The following is a 23,636-nucleotide window of genomic DNA, read 5'->3' as shown; positions in this document are numbered from 1 at the left end:
TTTTCATAACCTATCATACTTTCATAAATCAGAGTCCATTTTCTGTAGGCTGTTTATGAACCCAGTCAACGACGGGTACTTTTGCTAGTATATATATAAAATTTAGTCTACTAAAATCTATATATCGAGTTGACAAGAAAGTTCTTGCGGTTTTTAACTTTTAAATTCAGATGAACATCTCGACTCAAACCAAAATTTATTAGTTGAAATAAGCATCCTCAGAATCAACATACTTTTGCCAACGCAAAACAAGTGTATTTATGCCAGTAAGGTAAAAATCTTGCGTTCTGGTCGCGAAATAGTCGTTTATGGTGTTCTTGATATTGCTTCAGTTTTTGAAGCATTTTTCATGTAAAAAGTTGTTGAGATGCTTGAAAAAGTGGTATCCGTAGGTGAGAGGTCTGAAGAGTATGGCGGATGCGGCAAGGTTTGTAGCCCAATTTGTTCAACTTCTGCAGGGTCGGTTTAGCAATGTGCGATCAGGCATTGTCATAGAAAAGAATTGGGCCTTTTCTGTTGACTGAGTGTTGTTGTTGAAGTTTCTGATGCATTTCATCAATTTGTTGACAGCACTTCACCGCCATAATGGTTTCGCCTGCATTCAAAAAAACTGTAATGGATGAGACCGGATGCAGACCACAAAACAGTCAGCATGACCTTCTTTTGGTGCAACTCTGGCTTCGGGAGGTGTCGCAGAGCTTGTTCGGCGTTTAACGATTGCGCTAAGCGTCGTCAGTTGACATAAAGAACCCACTTTTCATCGGAAGTCACGACCAGGTCGAGAAATGGACTGTTCTTGTTGTGTAAAAGAAGAGAAAATGACACTTCATAACAGCATTACTTTTGGTTGTTGTTCAATTCGTGAAGCACCCATTTATTATTTTTTTTGTCTTTTCAATCTCTCTTAAGTGGTTGGAAATTGTTGTATATGTTACGTCTAATTCAAAAGCAAGTTTTTAAACAGTTGTGCATGGATTGGCTTCGACTAGGGCTCTTAATTGATCATTTTCAACATCTTATGGCCAACCACTATGCTCATCATCTTCAAGACTCTCATCACTGCCACAAAATTTCTTAAACCACCATTGTGCTGTGCATTCAGTAGTGGTTCCTGGGCCAAACACTTCATTGAAATCGGAAACTGTTTCAGCAGCTTTTCGGCCTAGCTTGAATTGAAATAAGAAAATTGTGCAAATTTGCTTTTTTTCCATTTTGTATTCAACGTTCTGAAAAGAAAACATAATTGTTTTAAAACGATTGTAATTTAAATGATTAGGTAGAGCAAAGAACGCTTTTTTAAGTGATATATAAAGTAAAGGTATGAAAACTTATGTGAAAATGCATCATTAAAATCAAAATTAAAAATTTTGCAAGAACTTTTTTCCCGATAATGAACAACAATTATTTTCTGATTTAAGAATTTACTGTAAATCGAAGTGAAATTTTTTTACATTCTAAATTTTAAATAAATTAATAAATTTTCTTTGCTGCCTTCAGATTACCAATATCGAGAAATTCGTCAAGCTGCCGACTACCGAACTTTTATTGGATTGGCTCGCTCTCAAAATGTTGATATGCGTTTCTTTCTGGACCCACCACAACTCTCCAATCCAAAGGTATTTATTATATTCATTATTGGCAAAATAAAGTGACACATTTTTTTTGTATCGCTATTATTATGTTTAAAAATGGTTAAAATCGATTTTTTTTTTTTTCGTAAAAAATCTTCTTTCAATTAACATTTATTCAGAGACATTAGAATAAAAAGTACAATGAAATCCTTAGAATTTGGATTATTCAGACTATTTTAATCTTCAGTGTTATTTTTACAATGTTTTATCTGATGTAACCTCTGATTTTCTTCAAGTGTATATTGTTGAACTTGAGAATATTTCTGACAATCTCTGGAATCTACACAGAATTTTGAACAGAAGTTTTTATTTAATCCACTGGGCATAGCATGTTCTGTCTTTCATGACTGAATAGAAATTCATTCATGTATCTTAAGTGTCGCCTGCACTGAAGATTGAACTTTCAACCTCCATTAGAATTATCAATCTTCATCTCAAAAATTCAGAAATATAACTGGGAATCTTTATGTTTAAAAATGACCACTAAAATCGATTTTATTTTTAGTAAAAATCTTTTTTCAATTAACATTTATTTGATGTAACCTGATTTCCTTCAGGTGTATCTTGTCAGACTTGGGAACCTTTCTGACAAGCTCTGGAATCTGCACAGAATTTTGAACAGAACCTTAGTAGCGTGTTCTTGTTCTGTCTGTCTCATGACTGGGTAGAAATCCTAAGCAATTCGCAGTTGTATTTTAAGTGTTGACTGCACTGAGGATTGAACTTTCAACCTCAAGAAGAATTATCACACTTCATCTCAAAAATTCAGAAATATAACTGGAAATCTTTATATTAAACTTGGGAACCCATACAGTTCATTATAGTAACTCTCATATGAAGTAAAAAAAAATCCAATTGGAAACCTCCATCACAAATCCCATCATTGATCAATACACTGTACCACAAATACAGCCAGAACCACAGCACTATTCATGGATTCAGCGGAATAGTTTGGGCCTATGACACTCCACCATAGATTCAGTTTCACCAACAGTATTCCCTTTATCCAGTGGCTTGTGGCTCTCCGGAAGGTCTCCCCACACCATCCACTGTTTATTTACAAGCACAAGATAGTCTTTCACTGAACCGAAGTTCTTCCTCCACACTATTACTGAAACCACTGCCAACACTTGAACCACTATCATTACCTCAGGAATTGTCAAAACCAGATTATGAATTAATTGGCCCTAGAGGAAGAACTTAGTAACACCATTAAAGAACTCCTGATGAATAGTCTGGAACAAAGAGCTCAACTGCCAAAAATCCAAGCTTCAAGAGCAACCAAATTAGTAATAAAAAGCGCAAACATTGCTCTCCAAAGACTTGTTCTATCCAACACATCCCTCACAGAGCTGAATCAGATTACATATGCTGCAGGACTCTACATTGTCAGGAAAATGCTCACTCAATTCCAAAAACAATGGGAGTCCAGAACATAAAACATCATTCAAAATTATGTATAGGTTTTCAAGTTTGATATAAAGATTCAAAAGTTTGAAAAGATGCACCTGAAGAAGGTTTGAGGTTATATCAGCTGGAAAAATGGAAAGAGAATAGTAGTGCAAATAATATAAATTATTAAATCTCGTCTAAAAACATAATTTTCAGAATGTTTTAGAAATGTTTAGAATCGTCAATATATGCCAGGTTATGGTTGAACGATGGCATTACGAATATGCATGCATAATGTAATAGATATTGGTTCATGTTTTAATTTTTAGCCTTGCAGAAAGCACATCTTCATAGCTCAGACACTCACATCAAAAGAAAAAGTAAATCTTAAGCTAAACATTATGGTTTTGATTCTCAGTGGTGGCACATGAGTCATTTTTTTTTTTTTTTTTTTTTTTTAATTTTTAAATCATTACTATTTATTGGTTCCAATATAATATAATAATAGATATGAAATCTGCATTAATCAAAATATCATATTTAAGCATATTTTATGACTGAGCAATGCCAGTTAGCCTGCTAGTGTATGTATGTATGTATATATATATATACACACACACACACACACACAATTTTTTTTATTATTTTCAAATTTTGTAGACAACAACATTATATTATTTCTTTTATCAAATGTTTATATAAATTAAATTATAACAAAATTTGTATCTTCACAAAAAACGCTCACATTAATTTGACATTGTAAATATGTAAATTTGCATATTATATTTAAAAAAAAAAATGGTTAGAAGTCAAGACAACGCAATTGTTTAAAAATATATTTATTTTAAAAGTCAAATTTTCAACATAAGACATCTTCATCAGAATAAAAAAAATTGCATTGTCTTGATATCTAATCTTTTTTTTTTAAATATAATTCAAATATTAAAGTGTTTGAAACAGAAGGAATGATCTATAATTTCTTATAAATTTCTATATCCTCATCTGTATTAAAAAGATATCAAGTTTCATTTTCATAGTTATTCATTAATAAAATCGGTTTTTAAAACTTTCCTAATAATTTCAGAAATAAATTAGATCTTTTATTTATATTTGAGAATAGCACAAACATGATGGATGTAAATAGCCACCTCACAAAAATAATTCTTACATATTTAAAGATTCTACTTCCTTCATCCACAGCTAGCACTCTGAACAGTTTGAAACCTCAATATTTTATACTAATTTTGTGTTTCAGATATCAAACTATCTATCCTATATCACCTACAAGTCTGACACGGGCTAAAAAAGTTTTAAAATTGTCAGAGTTTCAGAGAAATCATGCTATAAGTTAATCTCAAGGTGGCTTTAAAGTATCTCGCTCCTGATGCAATCTTCTATCTTTATAAGAATCAAATACGTCCTATGATAGAGTACTGTTGCCACATCTGAGAACGTGCTGCTCAGAACATCCTTTCCTGCCTTGATAGAGTAAAAGACCGACTTTGAAATCTATTGTGTGATGTTCTCTTCCTTCCAGCCTCTTATAGAAAAGATGTTGCTAGCCTTTCTCTACTCTATCATTATTTTCATGGCAGATGCTTAGCTTTAATCTATAGTCCTCCACCTCTGTAAAACATTCGCAATAAAAACTCGTCTAGCTACAACTGCTCTCAATAAATTCCCTTTCTTCCAGTGTGTACCTAGAACTAAGCAGCACTTCCATAAGCAAAGTCTCTTTCTTAGAACTGCTCATCTGTGGCACACGGTGCTACAGAGTTGCTTCCTGGCCAACTGTAATATTGCCATTTTCAAGGTTAATATAAACAAATTCTTGTGGAATCGACCTCTTAAGTAATAATTTTCTGACCAGTTACAATCATCATTGCTAACACAGTAATACCTTGAGATACAAATTTAATTCATTCTATGATCACTAACATATCTTGAAAAAATCTTATCCACATTTGAATTAAAAGAAGCAGAATTAATCTGTTCCAAGGGTAAGAAAGTTACCAAATTATGCTCAACTTACACTCAACTAAAGACAGATGAATGCAACAGAAATTGATATAGACAAAATAGAGGTGAGTGCTAGTGGATGCATGCAAGGAGGAGGGAGGGAGAGAAACAAGGCTACCATGCACACACACACACACACACTCGCAATATGGTAACTAAAAAGGGGCAAGATGATACACTGTTAAAAACGTTGAATGGACTTACTAAATACTTAATATTTAAGTCTTATGTAACTGAAAGTATAAATTTAAAAAAAATAAAGAATAAAATTGTAACCAACTTACCATGGAGGTGGATGAGCGACTAATGAAGATGATCTAGAAGAAGGAGAGAGAGAAGCTAACCTCAGTGCCGAGTGAGCATTCAGATCGACTCGAGTAATCAAATACTCTGCTATGTACCAATGGCATCATGCAATTTTTCAATTCATATCTCAGAAACTCATCTAATCTAAGGGCATAAATAAAGATACAATGTATCATCGTATTAAAAAAAATTGTATCTTAAAGTATTACTGTACTCTTGATATTTCAATGTTTACCTGTCAAATTTTTTTATCCTCAAGTAACCTGTTGGCCTTCATTAAGCATTGACTAATTTGGAAAAAAATTATTTTAATCGGCTTCAAATTACGGCAAACCTTAAGATTCCACTTTCCATTGTTCATCAAGAAAAAATAATCAATATCAATTCACCTCGGTCAATCAGAACTCTTTAACGGCAGGCTTAATTACAAAGGTAGTTACAAAAGTAATGCCACACATTTTTTTTTCCACCCGAATGGATCGGAGGGGATTACAAATTGTATTGTTATGATGACTAAATTTATGCATTCATGACTTGGAAATTTCATTTCTCTGTTGCAAATATTGATGGTGTGAAACTCTAAGAAAGCAACTCCTGTCATGGACGTGTGTCAGAAGCAGAGATGGGTGTTTGGATTCCTCTATGCAGAGAAATTGAACCGATTAACATTCATTTTTCTGAAACTGATGCAGTTGATGTCAGCACAATTAGAAGATGGGTTTCGTTGATTTGAGAGTAGTGATTTAAGATGTGAGTGACAAAGCGCGCTTCGGACGCCCGTGCAAAGCTACCACCCCATTGCTGGCGAAACTGCATTGAGTGGTGACTGTGTAGAAAAATAAATTCTAAAGCACAAAAGTTCACTCATTTTAATGGTACCACTTCCATCTTTGTAGCTTCTCAACTTTTTTTTAGTTAAAAAATAGGATGCATTATTTTTGGAATGACCCTCATATTAATGCTAATAAAGGTGTATATTTAATTCTGTTTATATAAAAAAAAAATGTTACAGACCTTCAAATTGAGGACAATTAATTTAAAATATTAAAATCTTTGATAAATATTTTAAAATTATGAAAAAAAAAGTCTGATTTCAATGAAACTCTCAATAATTATTTATTTTACTAACTATTTTTATGAGTAAATTTCGTTTTTTTTTTTGTTTTTTTTCTTCAATTTTCAGATATTTTTGGTAAAATTGCTTTATGAAAGAAAAAAAGATCCAATTATTTTTCTTTGAAACTGATACTTTTCTTTTTATAACTTCTTTTTTTAATTTTAGAAAGATTTGATCATAGAAATGCAACAGTTGCTTTCCAGTTTGCCTGTAGCTGAAGATCCGTGCATTGGATATTTTACATCCACTGGATTACAGAAAAATGAATCTAGGGATTTGGGTGTACGTTTTTTTTTTGTTTTTGTTTTTATTTAATTATTACAATGAAGTTTTTAATCTCTATTTTTTTTTAAATATTATTAATCTTTATATACTCGTTTTTTATCTATAAGATTGGAACATTGTTTTTTTGTTGTTTTTTTTAATGATATTACTAAGATACAAATTTTCATGTAGAAGAAAATTAATTTAATCACTCTTTCATCAAATTTTTTTTGTTGTTGTTACATTTGAAGTAAAATTCAAAATAAGAACCTTTTCTTTTTAATTCTATTTTTTAGAGACTTTTTTGGAACCTTGAAAATACCGATGCTGATGCTGATATGAATAAAGATAATTCTGCCAATTCAGAGTTAAATATATTGGAATGCCTCTTGGAGGCTTTGTTGCGACATTCAACAGTAAGTTTGTATCTTTTATAATTCTGGTGATCACTATTGAATAAAACAATCAAAATTTATTGAAACGCTCCAAAATTTATTTTCCAAAATCTAAAAGTTTCAGTAAAATCAAATTAGCAGCCAAGTGAAAAAAATATGAATGAAAAGGGATATTTTGTTTGACACGGCTGTTACTATAATTCTAATTGACCCCAATAATTTTCTTTATGAAAACTTAAAAAGACACATCCATAATTATTATTGTTTGTGTATGGCATATCAACTCTATGCCAAATCCAGTTATTTTGATATTGATTTACTTGTTTCCCACATCAGCAAGAGGTGGCACAAGGCCAGAAGGTGAGAAAAATCATCTTTGCCAAATAGTTGAGAATGGCTCCATCAGCATTCCTCAGTAGAGATACCACAGACAATCAGCAATAAACCAATTCCTTTCCCAAAGGAGAAGATAATGCTTGGAAGGATGCACTTTCTATGAGTATACCCCATCCCCTGATTATTTTAATAAAAGTTTTTATTATTAAATTTCTTATCTTTAAATATTTATTCGTAGTGTTTACTTCAGTGAGTTATTTATGATGTATGCCTTTGTGACGTAACATCTTTTGTATAACACTGGTGTCAGTTTCATGTCATACTAGTGCTACATTCTGTTTAACACATGGATAGTGATACAATTCAGGTCAGAGTGGATCTGAGAATTATATCAACTAAACGGTGATTGTACATTCCAGATTGTATTTAACTCGTAAATAATACCATGGCAGACGCCACGATTCTGGATTTGTGTGGACATGACACTGATGTCAACTAAGAACCTTCTTTCTATCTTAACTTATCTTTGCTCTTTTTCTTTATTTTTTTAATAGAAATTGCTCTAGACAAGGCATGTAATTAGTTAACAAGAACAAAGATGCCTATTGGCCTTAGTATTGAAAAGACAAAGGCTATATATAGGAGGAAAACAGTCAGCGGGAAGAGAGTTCCACAAGCCTACAGTTCTTAAAAAGAAACTATTGGAATAGGAAGCTGTATCATAACAAGTTATAAAAACAGCAAATTGAGGAAGACTATTAAACTAATGAGTCAACAGCATAATCGTTTGACACACCAGTTCTCAATAGATATCAAAGTTAAGCAATGCTGAGCAATGTCAGTACCAGATAGATGACCATTTGGGAATACCAGGTGCTGTATGTAGGAGGATGTCGACCCCTCCCTGCAAGAACTGCAAAAAAATAACATTGTTATTTCCCCTAACCGGGGTATACATGCAACTGGGAACTGCTTGTGAATTTGCTATTTCCTATTCACTTCCTTCTTCAGGGAAAGTTAGTTCAACCTGCCAAAGGTGAATGCCACCTGGATGGATGGATAACAAATCAAACGAGCTTGAACAAATGAAGCAGAGGATATATCAAACAATTCTGAAGAACACATGCCATCATAGTGTTCATAGAAAAGACTGAGACTAGCAATATCAAGTCTGTGACACACCGGTTCCTACTAGATTATCAAAGTTAAGCAATGTTGAACCTAGTCAGTACTAAATGGGTAACCATTTGGGATTTTCAGGTGCTGTATGTGCTCTCTGCTTAATTTCGGCATTGTTTCCAATTGTCCTGGACTGCTCCTTGCCACTGGGCTCAAATAGTGCCGATTCAGGATAGGTGTGGTTGTGGATTGCACGACCCTTGTTTCACAATTACATGTGCAATTGCCCCTACAGGGGGTATCCTTTGTCTTTTAAGACTGAACGGAGGCATCGAGAGAGGGGGTGCAGAAAAAAAGAAAGTGTAATGCCAACCAAATTGTAGATATATTTCAATACCTTATCAAGAACTTTCAAATGGGACAGAGATTCACTAGTCCAAATATGACAACAGTACTCCATACTTATTATTAAGAGTGGAGGTCAAGTGTCATGTTAAAGGCAAGTAAATGCTGAGCTCTCACTAGATCTGTATTTCTGAGGATTCAGAGGAATGACATAACTATGGTTTGGTAGATTTGTAATTTGTGATTTCTTGATGACAGTTTTAACTGCCTGCTATTAAGGCTCAAATTGCCCAGATTGGAATCAGTTCTGCATTGGAACTGCTCATGCTGATATGTACATGTTAAACAAAATTCTAATTGAATAAAGTGATGTTTGCATATTCCAAAAAGAAAAAAAGCAAGCAAAGAAAACTTTGGAATGACTCTGTCAAAGTTGATTTCCCATAATGTCATGTTGGAACCAATATGTAATAATTTCATGAAGAAAGTCATTTTGCGTTCTCATAGCCAACATATAATCCACATCTGATGTAGAAGAGACACATTAAGCAATAAAGAAAAGATATTGAATATTTTGAATGGCATATTTTATGAATTTGCCATTGATCTATTTGGATGTATTTTGTCTCCTGTCAAACTGTTGAATACTTCTTTGACTCAGGTTAACTATTACAAGACTTTGATAGTTTTTTTTTTTTTTGTGCTTGGTAAGATAGTTGACAGATTTCTTTTAAATATATGGGTTTAAGCAAAAACAACAGTACTTACTTGTCATGCTGAAAATAGTAATATATCCAAAAATTACAAAAATTCATTGAATACTACAACTGATTTGTTTTTAATAAAAAAAGAAGTCTATTGCTATGATCTAAAACGGTATGTCAACCATTGAAGTGGTGAAAAGGGAGGTAAATATGTCCTCTTGTATTCACAATCTCCAAGGTGCACACATCTAGAGAAAATGCAATTTCCCGTAAAAAATTGTAACATATTTTCATAATTTTTTGATATATTACTATTTTCAACATGACAAGTAAGTACTGTTGTTTTTGCTGAAAACCACATGTTTAAAAAAAAAAAAAATCAATCTGTCGACTATCTTAACAAGCATTTTTTTTGTTTCTGTATCTGTTATTTCTTGCCATTTTGTTTTTAAAACAAACCATTTGAAATATGAGCAATGCTTCCTCTTCCTTTTTAAATTTCTTCCTTGTTATAAATCTACTAAATAAGCTTTTATTGAAAATAAAACTATTTGAAATATTAAGAATCAGAAAATCAAAGATAATTTTCTCTTTCAAATCTTTTTTATTGTTCTCTTTCTCAGATTGGCAAACATTCGGTTCAAATTGTCCATCATGGAGGACTGGCGTTACTTCGGCGTGCTCTTGACAATTACCCAGACAACTTCCACTTACATCAGTTGTGTGCTCGCATCCTAGGCAATCTTGCTCTCCGCCCTGAACTGCATGAAGATATTGTAAAAAGTGGTAAATTTGATCTTTTATATCTTTTTTTTCTTTTTACAGGTCTCTTTCTTTTTACCTAAACTCTGTTTGTCCGATAAACATTAACTTTAGAGAAATATTAGCACTATTTCAAAATTTATTACTGCATAAAATCATTATATTTAAAGTTTGTTTGTTCTTCTTTTTCTCTTTATCTCTTTTTAGAAGTTATAGCAAATTGAGTTGCCCACAAAACTATTTTTATATGTTTAATGTAAATAAGTGTAAATACCTTATGTTTCAAAATGGCGTAATGTAAACATATTATAAGGTATTAACAGCTTCACTTCCAATTTTCGGATTTTAATCATGTCAAAACGAACTTTAATTCCTTTTGATGGATTGATTGTTGCTATTTCTTCTAATGAGTTAAAGGCAAAATAGATTCACTAATTGATATAATAATTAAGTGATTAATTTTGTGCTATGAAACAGATACTGTCCCTATTTACAATGTCTCCCCACGGGACAGAGTTAGACACCAGGGTCGTTTTTTAATGTGGAGAAAAGGAACAAAAATAAAAATTGTCTCAGTCGTGAAGGATTTCTCCTCCACTGACAGAGAACAAGAAATTGAAGTGCAGCATCTGAAGAACAGATGGTATTTATTTGCTCCCCCACTGAGCAAATTAGGCACAAGGCCGTTTTTAATGTGAGGTAAAAACCAGCTCCCCTTAAAGTAGGCAAAAAGGGGGCACTCTGGTTACCAAAAATAATAATTGTCCCAGTATAGAGGGTTTCCCCTCCATTGACTGGTACAAATTATCTTAAGTGCAGCATCTGAAGAACAGATACTACACTTTGATCTTGACCCGAAGGCAACTGAATTAAAGGAATAAATTGTAAGATGGTCAACACCATGAGCTTTGGTATATAGACTTTTGTCATGTATTCACTATATTGCTCTGTAATTACATTGAGCTTCTTAAATAAGGATTGATATATATTATAAGGAATTTTCTTTCCTTTTTTTTTTCTTTTTATAAACTTTACATTTTGAGACTTTTTTTTTTATCTTATTTATTTTTTAACTTCACCGATTCAGATGTTATTTGATATGAATGAACACTGATGAAGCGTAATGTTTTTCTCCATCATTTTTAATGGAGGGTGTACATTCATCAATGAATAATAACAAAATAATCTCAATTTGATCTTTTTTCTTTTTCTTAAGGATGGGTTAGTATCTTAGTTAAGTGGATGCAATCAATTAACATTGATGTCTGCCTCAATACTGCTCGTGCCTTAGCAAACCTGGATATTGACAGTTCATCTGCCATGTACTACGATGGAATCTATGTTCTCCACCCAATTAATAGGTCAAGGTATGTTAAACTTTTTTTTAACCTGTTTAGAAGTGCATCGTTTATCCTATCCTCCTGGAATGAAGATTTAGTGTCTGTCACTCTATAGCCGAAACTGAATATCATTGTTTTATTTCTTTTTAGCATCAACTTTTCCAGACTGTGTACATGTAATCACCTAAAAAAGGAAAATCGAATCTAAATTTTTATTTACTTTTTTTTTGGGGGAGGGTAACATAGGGTGCAGATTTCCAATAATATTCCATTTTTATGAAATCTTGTATAAAGTGAAGTAGGAAATTTGGTGACCCTTTAACCAATCACAATCATTGCAAAATTATCTACCTACAAAGCATTCAGTTAAATCTTGGTTGATTTCTTCTCCAGTGGACATTTTGTTTTTTTTTCCTAAATCTTTCAAACTCACAGAATATTTTAGCTAATGTAATATGGCATGCTGACCTCTTATTTTAGAAAACTGAATGTAATTCAGTCAGCAATTTCATTTTTAGTCTAATATTTTTCTTGATAATCTCAGTATTTATTTCTCTCTCACTGTGAGAAAGGTGGCACAAGGGCTGGAAAATGGGTTTGATAAGTCAGCATCCCCGAAGGGCACTCTGACCTGCAAAATTACTGAGGCAGCCCAAAAATAAAATTTTCAAAATTGTTTCATATCCTACCATAGCCTAAAAACAAATTGGTGGTTTCATTTTTACTTGCAAGAGCTTATTGTGTGGTTTATTTTTTCTACCATAGGCAGCCAAACATCATAGCCAGCTTTAAATAAATTAATAAAACTATCACTTTCAGATGAGATTAAATGAATGATGAAAGTGAAATATATGGACAGGGAAGTGTACAGTGTTTTATTTTTCTTTTTAATTAATAAGAGAGAATACACTGAAGCCACCAGAAAACGCATCAAAGCACAGAAATTAGGAACTTGTAATTTCTGGAAAATCTACAACAGTGTAGTAAATAATAGGCAATCAACAATTCCCCCACTATTCAATAATCATAAGGTTGTTTGCATGGCAAGTGAGAAGGCTAACATGCTTGCCAGTCGGTTTGCTTCAAACTCTACATTGGACCCAGCAAACCACTCCCTCCCTGATTTTTTTTTGTGGACTGACACCACACTAGATGATCTGAAAATCAACTCTTCTCGGTTGCATAACATCATAAAAAACCTAGACACTTCAAAAGCATGTGGACTCAATCTCATCCTGGCTATGCTATTAAAAAAATGCTCCGTTGAGGTTGATCCAGTCCTCTTCAAACTTTACCACAAATGTTTAAATGAATCTTGCTTTCCTGACTGCTGGAAAACTGCTTTTGTGGTACCAGTTTACAAAAAATTCTGGCAAAAGAACTGACCCATTAAATTATTGCCCCACTAGCCTCCTCCCTCTCTTCACCAAAATATTTGAGTCCATAATTAAGCTCTAGTCCATCACCTTACAGTTGCTTAACTTCTGACCAACCAACAATATGGATTTAGGCAAGCCTGTTCTACAGTAGATATCCTAACTGTAATCTTTGAAGGTTTATACCATACACTGGACAAAGCAGGGGAGGGTAGAGTAGTAGCGCTAGATATATCTAAGGTTTTTGATAGGGTATGGCACGTTGGTCTTCACAGGAAAATCAGATTATACAGTATCACTGGACGAATACTTAACATAATTAAATCCTTCTTAAATAAGAGAAGAATCCAGGTTGTCCTCAACAGTCGTACATTTAAACAGGGTTCATAGGCATTTTAAAAATGAATACAACTTCATTTGATATCTAGGAAATACAGCTGCAATCAGGAGAAAAAGGCCTACGTTAAGATGGCCGTCTGCCTGGGAATCTCATCTAAATCTGATCAGAAGCAAGATCTGACAAAATGGCATCAGAGGAGTGAAAAACCATGTAAAAATATAGTCAGGTGGAATCTGTCTGAAGGCCATAGCCAGAAAGAGAAAAAGTCTTATTTTCAATCTCACATATGTGTAAAGCAAGTCCTTTTGTATTTCTGAATAGAAGAGTGTATCATCCTATGCTTAATATAATTTAGTTGAGATAAATTGAATATGGTTCAAGGGAGATAATTCATGAATATTCTAAACCAACACTTACATCATTTGTGATATTTACATGGCTTGTGTCAAATTATTATTGCCTAAACATTAAAAAGAATAACAAGGTAAGTGACAGTATCCTATTGACAATCTGAGAAAAAGGTCATTAATGTAAATCTTAAAAACAGGTTTAGATCTGGTGACCTCAAAAGAAGATTAAATCTGGACAGTAAAGGAAGATATGTGCAGAGCAGGAGACTTCATTGGTTTGGTTACATTGAAGTAATGGATGAGAATGTTTGACCTAGTAGATAAGGAACAGTTGAGGGAGGCAGGATCAATTGACAAGGGAAAAGCAAAGGAAAACATGGGGCGAGATAAGGATAAACTTGAGGGAAAGGGAGATAGGTTAGTTTTGAAGTCAATTTCTAAAAGCTGTCCAACACGTGATAGCATGCAAAGATGTTTAACCAAATATGATGATGATGGCGGCATGATGACTACAGACATGATACTGATTCCATTTTATTTTATTAGTAGTTTCTAAACAACCAAAGCCTGTTGAACCAAAAGAAAAAATTGTTTGTGTTATCAATGATTGCATTCTTGTCTTGTTTCTTTTATCTCAATAGGAAACCTATTTATGCTGACATTGTCTTCATTCATGGTCTGTTGGGTGGACCTTTTAAAACGTGGAGGCAAGGCGGTTTGGATCATCGATTACCTGCTGAATTGGATGAGCTCCTCACACAAGGAGAATACACAAAATGTTGGCCAAAAGTAAGATATTAAATCCATTTTTAATCTACTTTGTTAGCAAATAAAAACTCACAAATTATTTATACTATTTTATTTTTTGGAATCTTTGAGATGAGGCTTCATAATTTGTGTATTGATTTTTTTTTTTCTGTGGACTATTATCCTCATCTTCATAGTTATTGTTTCACCACGTTTCGACCAGCTATTCTTCTGACCTTCTTCAGGTGGTTAACCGTGACGGGATAGGAATGCTGTGTCTTGTAATTGTATCCCCAGTAATTACTGCCTTCCATAGTTTTTGTTGTATCACCATGTTCGGCCAACTAATCCTCTGGCCGGCTTTGGGTAGGATTGAAACTACTTCAAGTCCTATGGCACAATGGATAGAGATATTGTATCAATGGTTCCAGGTGAGCATTGTCTGAAGATAGCGGTTTCAATCCTACCCAAAGCAAGCCGGAGCATTAGTTGGCCAAAATATTGTGAAACAGCAACAACTATGGAAGGCAATAATTATTAATTACTGAGGTACAGTTACAAGACTCCGCATTCCTCTCCAGTCACAGTTAACCACCTGAAGAAGGCCAGAGGAATAGTTAGTCGAAACGTGTTGAAACAACAACAACTATGAAAATGTGGATAACAGTCCACAAAAAAAAAATTTTTTTTAATCACAAATTATCTATTACTTCAATGTGGTATAATACATTATTCTCACTTCCAAACTGAATGGCTTGTCGTCTTCTCTTATCAAAATAGATTTAACCATTGGATATTATTTTAAAGCTGACTGAGATATCTCTTTGAGAAACTCTACCACATGTTTATTTTTTTTTTTACCATCTCTTATTTTAATCAATAATCTCACTTTGAATTTTAATTAAAATTTTTTATCAAATCTCACAGAATATTTAATGAATATAGAAGTCAAAATCTTTAATTATTTTAGATAAACCTAAAATGTATGCTATTCTCTCTTGCTTTGTAAATAAAAAGAGTCTCTAACTTAATAGGTCTATATACCAATTTCCAGGCCCTGTCCCAGCTCCACAATGTTGTGTAACACTACGGGCCGGTCAATGGCATGACCGATCCACGTGTTACGTAAATGTCCTGGAAACAGTACCAGACTGAAACACGATGGCCTGTTCAATAGGATTAATGATATGAGGATCAGTCATTTAGACACCTTTTGTTAGAGTTGAAGAATAAAGGCATACCTTAGGATTCTGGGTGTGGCTGGCTCCTTCCTTCACTCAGTATGGATGTCTCTGGCTTGAATATTCTTCAGGTTGCTGGCACCCTCTCAACATTTAAGGCAGACGCACAACACAGGTTGTAGTATATATATGAAAGAATCTTATCTATTTATTTTTTACTATAATATTACAATATATTACAACAAAAATGATTTACAAATCATAACAATTTAACAATTAACTCTTTAAAACTAATTATCTAGCTACTCCTTAAAATGCTTTTGGTCAAGATCAAAGTGTAGTATCTGTTCTTCAGATGCTGCACTTCCATTTCTTGTTCTCTTTCGGTGGAGGAGAAATCCTTCACGACTGAGACAATTTTTATTTTTGTACCTTTTCTCCACGTTAAAAAACGACCCTGGTGTCTAACTCTGTCCCGTGGGGAGGCATAGTAAATAGGTACTCCTTAAAATGCTGGAAGGTCCCCCTCCCCTTTTACAGAGAGCCAAAAAAGATGATGTCCTTACCACATGGCTGTCAGAATGGAAAGAGAGGGAGGGAATCGAAATTTTATGGGAATCAAATTTTTATGTATCGCTACACGTGGGACCAAATCACTTCCTGCTATAGTGGGAAGGGGAAACAACCACAACAACCAGGGGTACTAGCAAATAGTACCACAGTTGCATCTCTGTACTTGTTTTACAGATATTTTAATTGTATGCGTTGTAATTTACTCATCGCACTTGTGCCCCCTTGACGTACATACTCTTCACAAATCTGTTTAGCAACAAAATCCCGTTCCTTTACTGTAGACATTAAAAAGCCTTCTACTCTAATAGCTTCTTTCTTCAGACTACTAGACTTTGGAATTTCTTTCCTGGTTTCCTGCTTCCCTAATTGTACTAACATGCAGAAGTTTAAATGTAATGTAAACCGACATCTCGTTCATTTCTTCTAAACATGATCCTAAATAGTAGGCCCTTACATCCAAGTGGCAATATGCCTTGTTTAGGGTGAATATCACACACATCACCCTAAAAAAAAAAAAAAAAAACAGAATGTGCTTTGATAAACTTACTGCACTTGTAATCCCTCAACATAAATACTCTTGATCAACCTAATTAGCCACAAAATTCTATCCCTTTACTGTAGAGCTCCCCAGATGAAGGAAAACTCTTTACTCTAACAGCATATTTTGTCAAACCCGCTAGCCTTTGGAATTCCTTCCCTGCTCCTTATTTTCAAACTGTACTAACATGCAAAAATTAAAATGTATTGTAAACAAACATCTTGCTGTGCAGTTTCCTATAAATCTGATCTCCTAATCACAGAAGCCCATTATGTCTCGGTAGAAATATACCTTGTTTTAAATGAATAAATGTAAAAAATGAAAAGAAATTTGATGTCATTTCTGAATTAGTCGAGTTTATTTTAAAATTGATCTACATTATAACATCCATCTTAATGCACAATCCCTAAGTAGATTCATTGCTTGGCATCTGAGGTGTCATCACTATATAGAAGTGAAGACATTTTTAAAGATAGTTTGTTACCAGCTGTGAATGTCCTTGAGACGTTCTGTTCTAACTCCACATCAATTAATCTCATTTAATATCATTTAGTATAATTTAAGCTTATTTTGTGTCATGTCCTCATGTAATGTCACAGGAACAAACAAACAAACAGTAAAAAAATTAAAATCTGACTCGGCTTCTTCTTTTTTTTTACGTTTTAATAAAAGCTATATATTACCGTTACTTTTTAAATAATGCCTGCTTCTTGTTTTGGGTTTTTTTTTTAATGTTTATTTCGTCTGCCGTGAAATTACCATCTCGACATCAGCTTAAAAGTCTCTCACCACCACTACGGACGGAACCACACATCCATCTCACCCACCACGCATTTTTCTTTCTGCTCCTCCCAACATGGTGCATTTTTTCTCTCAATGCACATGAGTCAAAAAAATGTCCGATTGCTTTCTTTGCTCAATTTTGTGCTGTATTTTTCTGCTTTTCTTGTGTTGCAAGCTCGCACACACTTGCTAATTTGCATACATGCTTTAATGACTACTGCTGCTCATATTTTCTCATACGTGCCCATACTTGCATGTTGTATTCATAGAATGGCACCTAATTTCACTTAAACTTCTCTATGAAGCATTCTTGGTTATATTGTTTTGACAATTTTTTTATTTTTAAAATAATTTTACATCATTTTTTATTTTCAGGATTGGCTTCCTCGAGACTGTGAACATGTACGTATTTTAACCGTTGAATATGACACTTACCTCAGTGAACTCTCTGCAACCTGCCCTTTTGATAGAGAAAAGTAAGTAGTTTGTTCTTCTATTTATTTAATGTTGCCTTTAACTTGTTCAGGGGTCAGACATTTTCTGATATAATGCAAGCCTACTCTTCAGTTTTCACAAGTGTCTCCAAATTCTACTCTGTATCATCTTATCTAACCATTTGCTTCCGAGTTTTCCTTGGCTGACCAAATTTCCTACGATTTAGAAAATTCATAATTTTGCAAGTTTATCCAGGACAATGAATATTCCACGCGATTATACTAACATCATCGATTCATCCTTAGAATGACCTTCATGCTTTGAGCAAATCGTGTAATGCTTTTAGCAAATTGTCTGTGTTGGGTTTGGTCAATTCCATTTGATTTTTAATAGTAGCTTGTCATGGTTGTGGCATTTACCCTAGGTCAGTTGGGCCGACTCTTTCCAACAAGTTCACCACATCCTGAACACTAACTAACCAAGCATGGCGATCCAAGGCTGCAAGCCATTCGCTGTGCCAGCAACAAATCTTGTGAAGGTGATAGCCCAGAATCAGTTCTGCATCCTTCTTCACCATTCCCAATTAGGTTTTAAGTTGGCCACTGAAATGTTTCTTCCAGCCTGGAGGTAGTGAAGTCACCTGGATGTCGATGAAGGTTGTGGCAAAACCAACAAAGGCATTTGGCAAGGAGAGATTTTTGGAAGGAGTGGATCTTGCAGCGAGACACGAACTGTACTGTTGGGTTGCCAGCAGACACAGAGGATGCAGCATAGCCAGTGATGATTGAATACCTCCAGTTTGCATAGTTCACTTGTCGGCATAGGGCAAGTCTCGCAGTCATAAAGGAGAATGGTGCGGATGAGGTTTTGGTAAATCATGACTTTGGTTTTCAGCCTTTTTGAGACCAGAGCCATAATCAAAATCATAATAATTGTTTGCAAAGTGTTGTAAACTTATTTTATTAATTATTGAAAGTTTATTATTTGATGAGAAAGGCACGCAAAATATTTCAACACAGATTTAATAAAACCATTTTTGTTTCAGGCATTAGCTATAAAAATCATAAAATTGATTACATTTCGGACTGCAATTTGAATGTTGGAAGTCTGCTGATTTTTGTTGTCATTGGCCAATCATATTGTTTATTATGACTGGATGGTGAATCAATTGAGATTGTTCAAAAGTTTTGTTACCTTGGTGATCTCATTGGAGCACAGGGAGGAGCTGATGCTAATGTGATTGCAAGAGTTAGTAGTGGATGGAGTAAGTTCAGAGAACTTCTAACATTTTAATTAAATATGCTCTGATGAACTTGTCACACTTGTGCCCCCTCGACATACATATCCCCAACAAACCCACTTAGCAACAAGATTACACCCTTCACCGTTGAGGTCCCTAAATACTAGAAAGCTTTTTACTCTAATAGCTTCTTCCGTCAAACAGCTAGACTTTGAAATTCCCTTCCTGCTACCTGCTTCCCTGACTGTACTGATATGCAGAAGTTCAAATGTAACAAAAACTAACATTTTGTTAATCTTTCCTATGCATGATCCCAATTAGTAGCCCTTTATGTCCAAGTGGCCATATGCCTTGTTTAAGGTGAAGGTGAATAAAAAACATTATTAACTAGCACAGTGTTACCATTGTTGTGTAACAGAGGAGCCTACCAGGCATGTGTCCACTGTGTGATGATATATGGAGGTGAAACCTGGCCAGTGAGGGTTGAAGATATGTATTGCATGGAGAGAAATGATATGAGAATGATACGAGTGCGTAATGCGAGTCTTGAAGACAGGATTACTTCAAATGACTTCAGAAGATGATTAAATCTGGATAGTGTAGGCAGATATGTGCAAAACAGGAGACTCCATTGGTCTGGTCACATTGAAATAATAGATGAGGGTTTTAGGGTTAGTAAATATAGAACTGTTGATGTGGCAGGGTCTGTTAGCAAGGGAAGGTCAAGGAAAACATAAGAGAAAGTGATAAGGATGGACTTGAGAAAAAAGGGATAAATAAAGACCTGGTCAAAGAGATCAGTTTGGAGTCAATTTCTAACAACTGTCCAATACATTTCAGCATGTAAAATGGATACTAAACTGAATATGACTATGTTGATGATTAATGAAGGCGAAATTAATGGCTGACTGAATAGACTTTAAGAATTGAGGAAATTATTATTCATGAAAGATTATTTCCTTGATGTGTAAAATAGATTTGAAGGTCGAAATGTTAGGTTTAGTATATGAAGTAGTGTTCACTATTTGCTTACATTGTAAAAGTAATGCAAAAATTTATAAACAGTTTCTTCAACAACGGGCAATCTATATATCTATAAAAGTGAGAATGTGTGTGTGTGTGAGGACGCTTCTCAATCTATATACTCAACAAATTTTTTTATCTACAGGCTTGAAATTTGGTATATAGGGTATTCAGTGGAAAACTTTTTAACCGGCTTCCATCGGGGGGGGGGGGGTTGGAGGCTGCTAAGGGGTCAAAATTGAAAAATTGGTACTATGGTACTAGGAGATCATCGGATTTTTATTTGTTTGTCAACTATTTTATGACTGCGCATGCACAAACGTTCATATGACAGATTCTTACGTTAAGAATAAGTAGGTTTGAAAGCACTTTTTAAAGATCATATCAAGCTGGTCTAATGGTTATCATACTTTACTCACTGTCTAGGATTTGGTTTCTATCTCAGCTCGAGTATATATTTTTTTTACTTACAAGAAGTGAACTGTTTAGACAAAAGCAATACTCACATTCACATGTTTCGTTTTTTGTTTTTTTTAGAATTTAATGTTATCTTTAATACCTATGGTATTTCCGTTTATAAGAAATCTCCCATCCATAGCCTTGAGCCCCTGGTGAGGCATAGGCAATCCACACCTTTTGTAGATGCTTTTGTAGCGAGGAGTTCTTTTTTTTGGGGTGAGGATGCTGGCCTTATGCCCAACCTTCCCAGAAATGGGCATACAACACCTAGCCTTCCCAAATGGTCACCCATCTGGTACTGGCCAGGCTCAACATTGCTTAACTTCGGTGATCTGGCAAGAATCAGTGTATCAACATGATTGTGCCATACTTTATAAGAAATCAGCGTTAATTAAAATATAATATTTATGTGTATTTTACAAATGGATAACCCTTGTAAATACATATTTTAGACATTGTTTCAGAATTAGTAAGATGAAGCTTAATAATTTGTATTGCAGTTTTGAATTTTTTGGGATGAGGGATGATTGTATTATTTGGATTAATCAAACTACTGTTCTCATTTTGAGTGTTATTTGCACAACATTTCAATCGATGTAGCCTCTGACCTTCTTCAGGTGTATAAGTTGCCATGTTTGGTAAAGGAAAGGGAGGAGCTTTAGTGCTACACTTTTGAGGTTTAGATTAAGTTGTAAATAAATTTACAAAAAAAATTATAAAGTCAATAAAAAATATTAAGCAAAACAATGGAGGGAAATCATTTCTGAATTAGTTGTAACAAAAAAAATGGGCTTAAAGTTAATTACATGGTGAGACAATAAAATCGCTACTCTAGAAAAGACGACATGATTCCATTTCCATTTGATGAAAACCGGTTTTCTTTTTTTTGTTGCAGACCATTTACGAGTTGGCTAGTTGTGTACAAATCCCAAGAGCGATGGGAGCCTTCTATCATATCTGAAAGTGACTCAATGTTCAATGAGCGAGATTGAAGATGCACCGCTGTACAACTCATGCTCTATACTAATCCAAGTTATGATAACAGGACCATTGCCAGCACCCTCAAAATACATTGCTGGATTGCCATGAATAACAGATGTGCCCAAGGTGATGAAAACAAAGTTTCCAGTCACGGTTATGGTTTTTGGTGAGGGTCACATCATGCCATCTCATATTTTCGAAGTCAGCTTGAAAGTCAACACCAAAGTGTACCTGGATAGGCTAAAGAGTGTGGTGATCCCCTGGTGCAATCAGATGGGCACTGCCAGACCCTGGGTTGGGCAGTAGGACTCTGCGCCGGTTCACAGGTTCAAAGAGATCCAGGTTTGACTTCAGAAGGAGTGCTACAACTTTGTACTCTTCTCTCACTGCCCCTCCTCTCTCAACCTGAACCCGCTGGACTACTTCGTTTCGTCGTACGTCGAGAACATAACCAATATGACCTCTCACAACACCGAAGTCAGCCTGATCACCACCATCTGCAGAGTATTCACCAAACTCCCGCCGGTGCTTGTGGAAAAGGCATGCTCCCAGTTCCAGAACCATATTGAGGCAGTGATTGAGGCTGAAGGCAGCTACATTGCATGAGCTCTACTACATAATCAAGTTACCTGATTTGGTTTTTGCAATAAAAGTTTTAAAATAAAGCTGTAGTGTTGTTTTCTATAGGGGAACACTTTAATTGTTCCACCCCGTAGACCATTAACCAATTCTAAGTTCTTACAAAACAAAAGTCCAATTAATCCAAATAACACATACTGTACTATATCTTTGGTATTATTCTCACAATGTTTCATCCGAAGGTTACATCAACTGGAATGTTGTGAGAATAACATCTAAGATAAGAACAGTAATCCAAATAATCCAATATTTTAGACTTTACAGTAGGTGATCACATTTGTACATAAATTTTGCATGAAACCTTGTTTGGAAGTAGGTGAACATTTTACATTAAATTTATATGCAAAAGTGATCACCCATTCTAACATCTCAGATATTGAAGTGTTTCTATTTTGTTAGATTTTTTTTCTCTTCCTACTTCTCCAGACTAAAAAAAAGTAAAATCTCATTTTTTCTTTTCTTTTTGAGTGAATTAGCAAAGGTTGCAGGATGACAGTTTTACCATATATTTGAATTTGAAAAAGTTTTATCTATTCATTTAAGGATTATTTTACCGACATAAGATGTTACTTTTATTCAAAAAGTTGGTTCAACCATCGTATTCTATGGAGTATTTTATGTTCACAGCAATAAAATTGAATCTTCTTACTTATAACTATTGTGAAATTAAATTAAATTTTCTAATAAAAACATTGTTGTCTTTTATTCTAGGAGATCTTTGCATGTTCGCGCTAAAACCATCCTTCACAAACTCCGCAAAGCTGGTGTAGGAGAACACCCAATCATTTTTGTTGGCCATTCAATGGGTGGTAAGAAATATTTCTTGATAATTTTATTTTTTTATATATTTATTTTTAATGCAAAAGTAAACAATGAATAAGTCACAAAGCATACTTTTTTTTCCCAAATTATACAATGTTAACATTTTGATGTCTCTAATCAAAATAAAAAAATATTATTTAAAAGGAATATGTTAAACAATGTTAATCATTAGATTTTAAGATGTACCAAATTTTCTTTTATCTATATTCCTATAAATTTTTTTTTTTTTTTTGTGTACTGATATTCATATTAAAACTCTTTTTTCTATTTACTTAAAAAGAAAATACAACTTTGTCATATATGGTCTGTGGAATTGCATTCATCTACAAAAGATCTAGCTAATTTGCATATTCTTTTAAACATTCATTTTAATTAATTCCCTATTTTTTTTTCTTTTCTTATGGGATGATCATCTTTAG

General features: G+C 34.1%; 1 protein-coding gene across 1 annotated transcript in view; it reads left to right on the top strand.

The window, feature by feature from the left end:
• The window catches only part of LOC145283659 (protein SERAC1-like), a 65,152-nt gene that overhangs the window by 30,569 nt on the left and 10,947 nt on the right, over positions 1-23,636 (top strand). The window contains exons 7-14 of the mRNA XM_080132657.1: positions 1,498-1,616; positions 6,631-6,747; positions 7,026-7,145; positions 10,252-10,414; positions 11,607-11,757; positions 14,438-14,585; positions 17,994-18,094; positions 23,107-23,204. Of these exons, the coding sequence (XP_079988783.1) occupies positions 1,498-1,616; positions 6,631-6,747; positions 7,026-7,145; positions 10,252-10,414; positions 11,607-11,757; positions 14,438-14,585; positions 17,994-18,094; positions 23,107-23,204 (1,017 nt within the window). The remainder of the gene's footprint in view (positions 1-1,497; positions 1,617-6,630; positions 6,748-7,025; positions 7,146-10,251; positions 10,415-11,606; positions 11,758-14,437; positions 14,586-17,993; positions 18,095-23,106; positions 23,205-23,636) is intronic.

This window comes from Euprymna scolopes, chromosome 8 (assembly GCF_053919585.1).
Source record: "Euprymna scolopes isolate OS-2025 chromosome 8, ASM5391958v1, whole genome shotgun sequence".
Classification (NCBI taxonomy): domain Eukaryota; kingdom Metazoa; phylum Mollusca; class Cephalopoda; order Sepiida; family Sepiolidae; genus Euprymna; species Euprymna scolopes.
The sequence above is the reverse complement of the archived record's forward strand: the minus strand, read 5'-3'. Positions and strand labels throughout refer to the sequence as shown.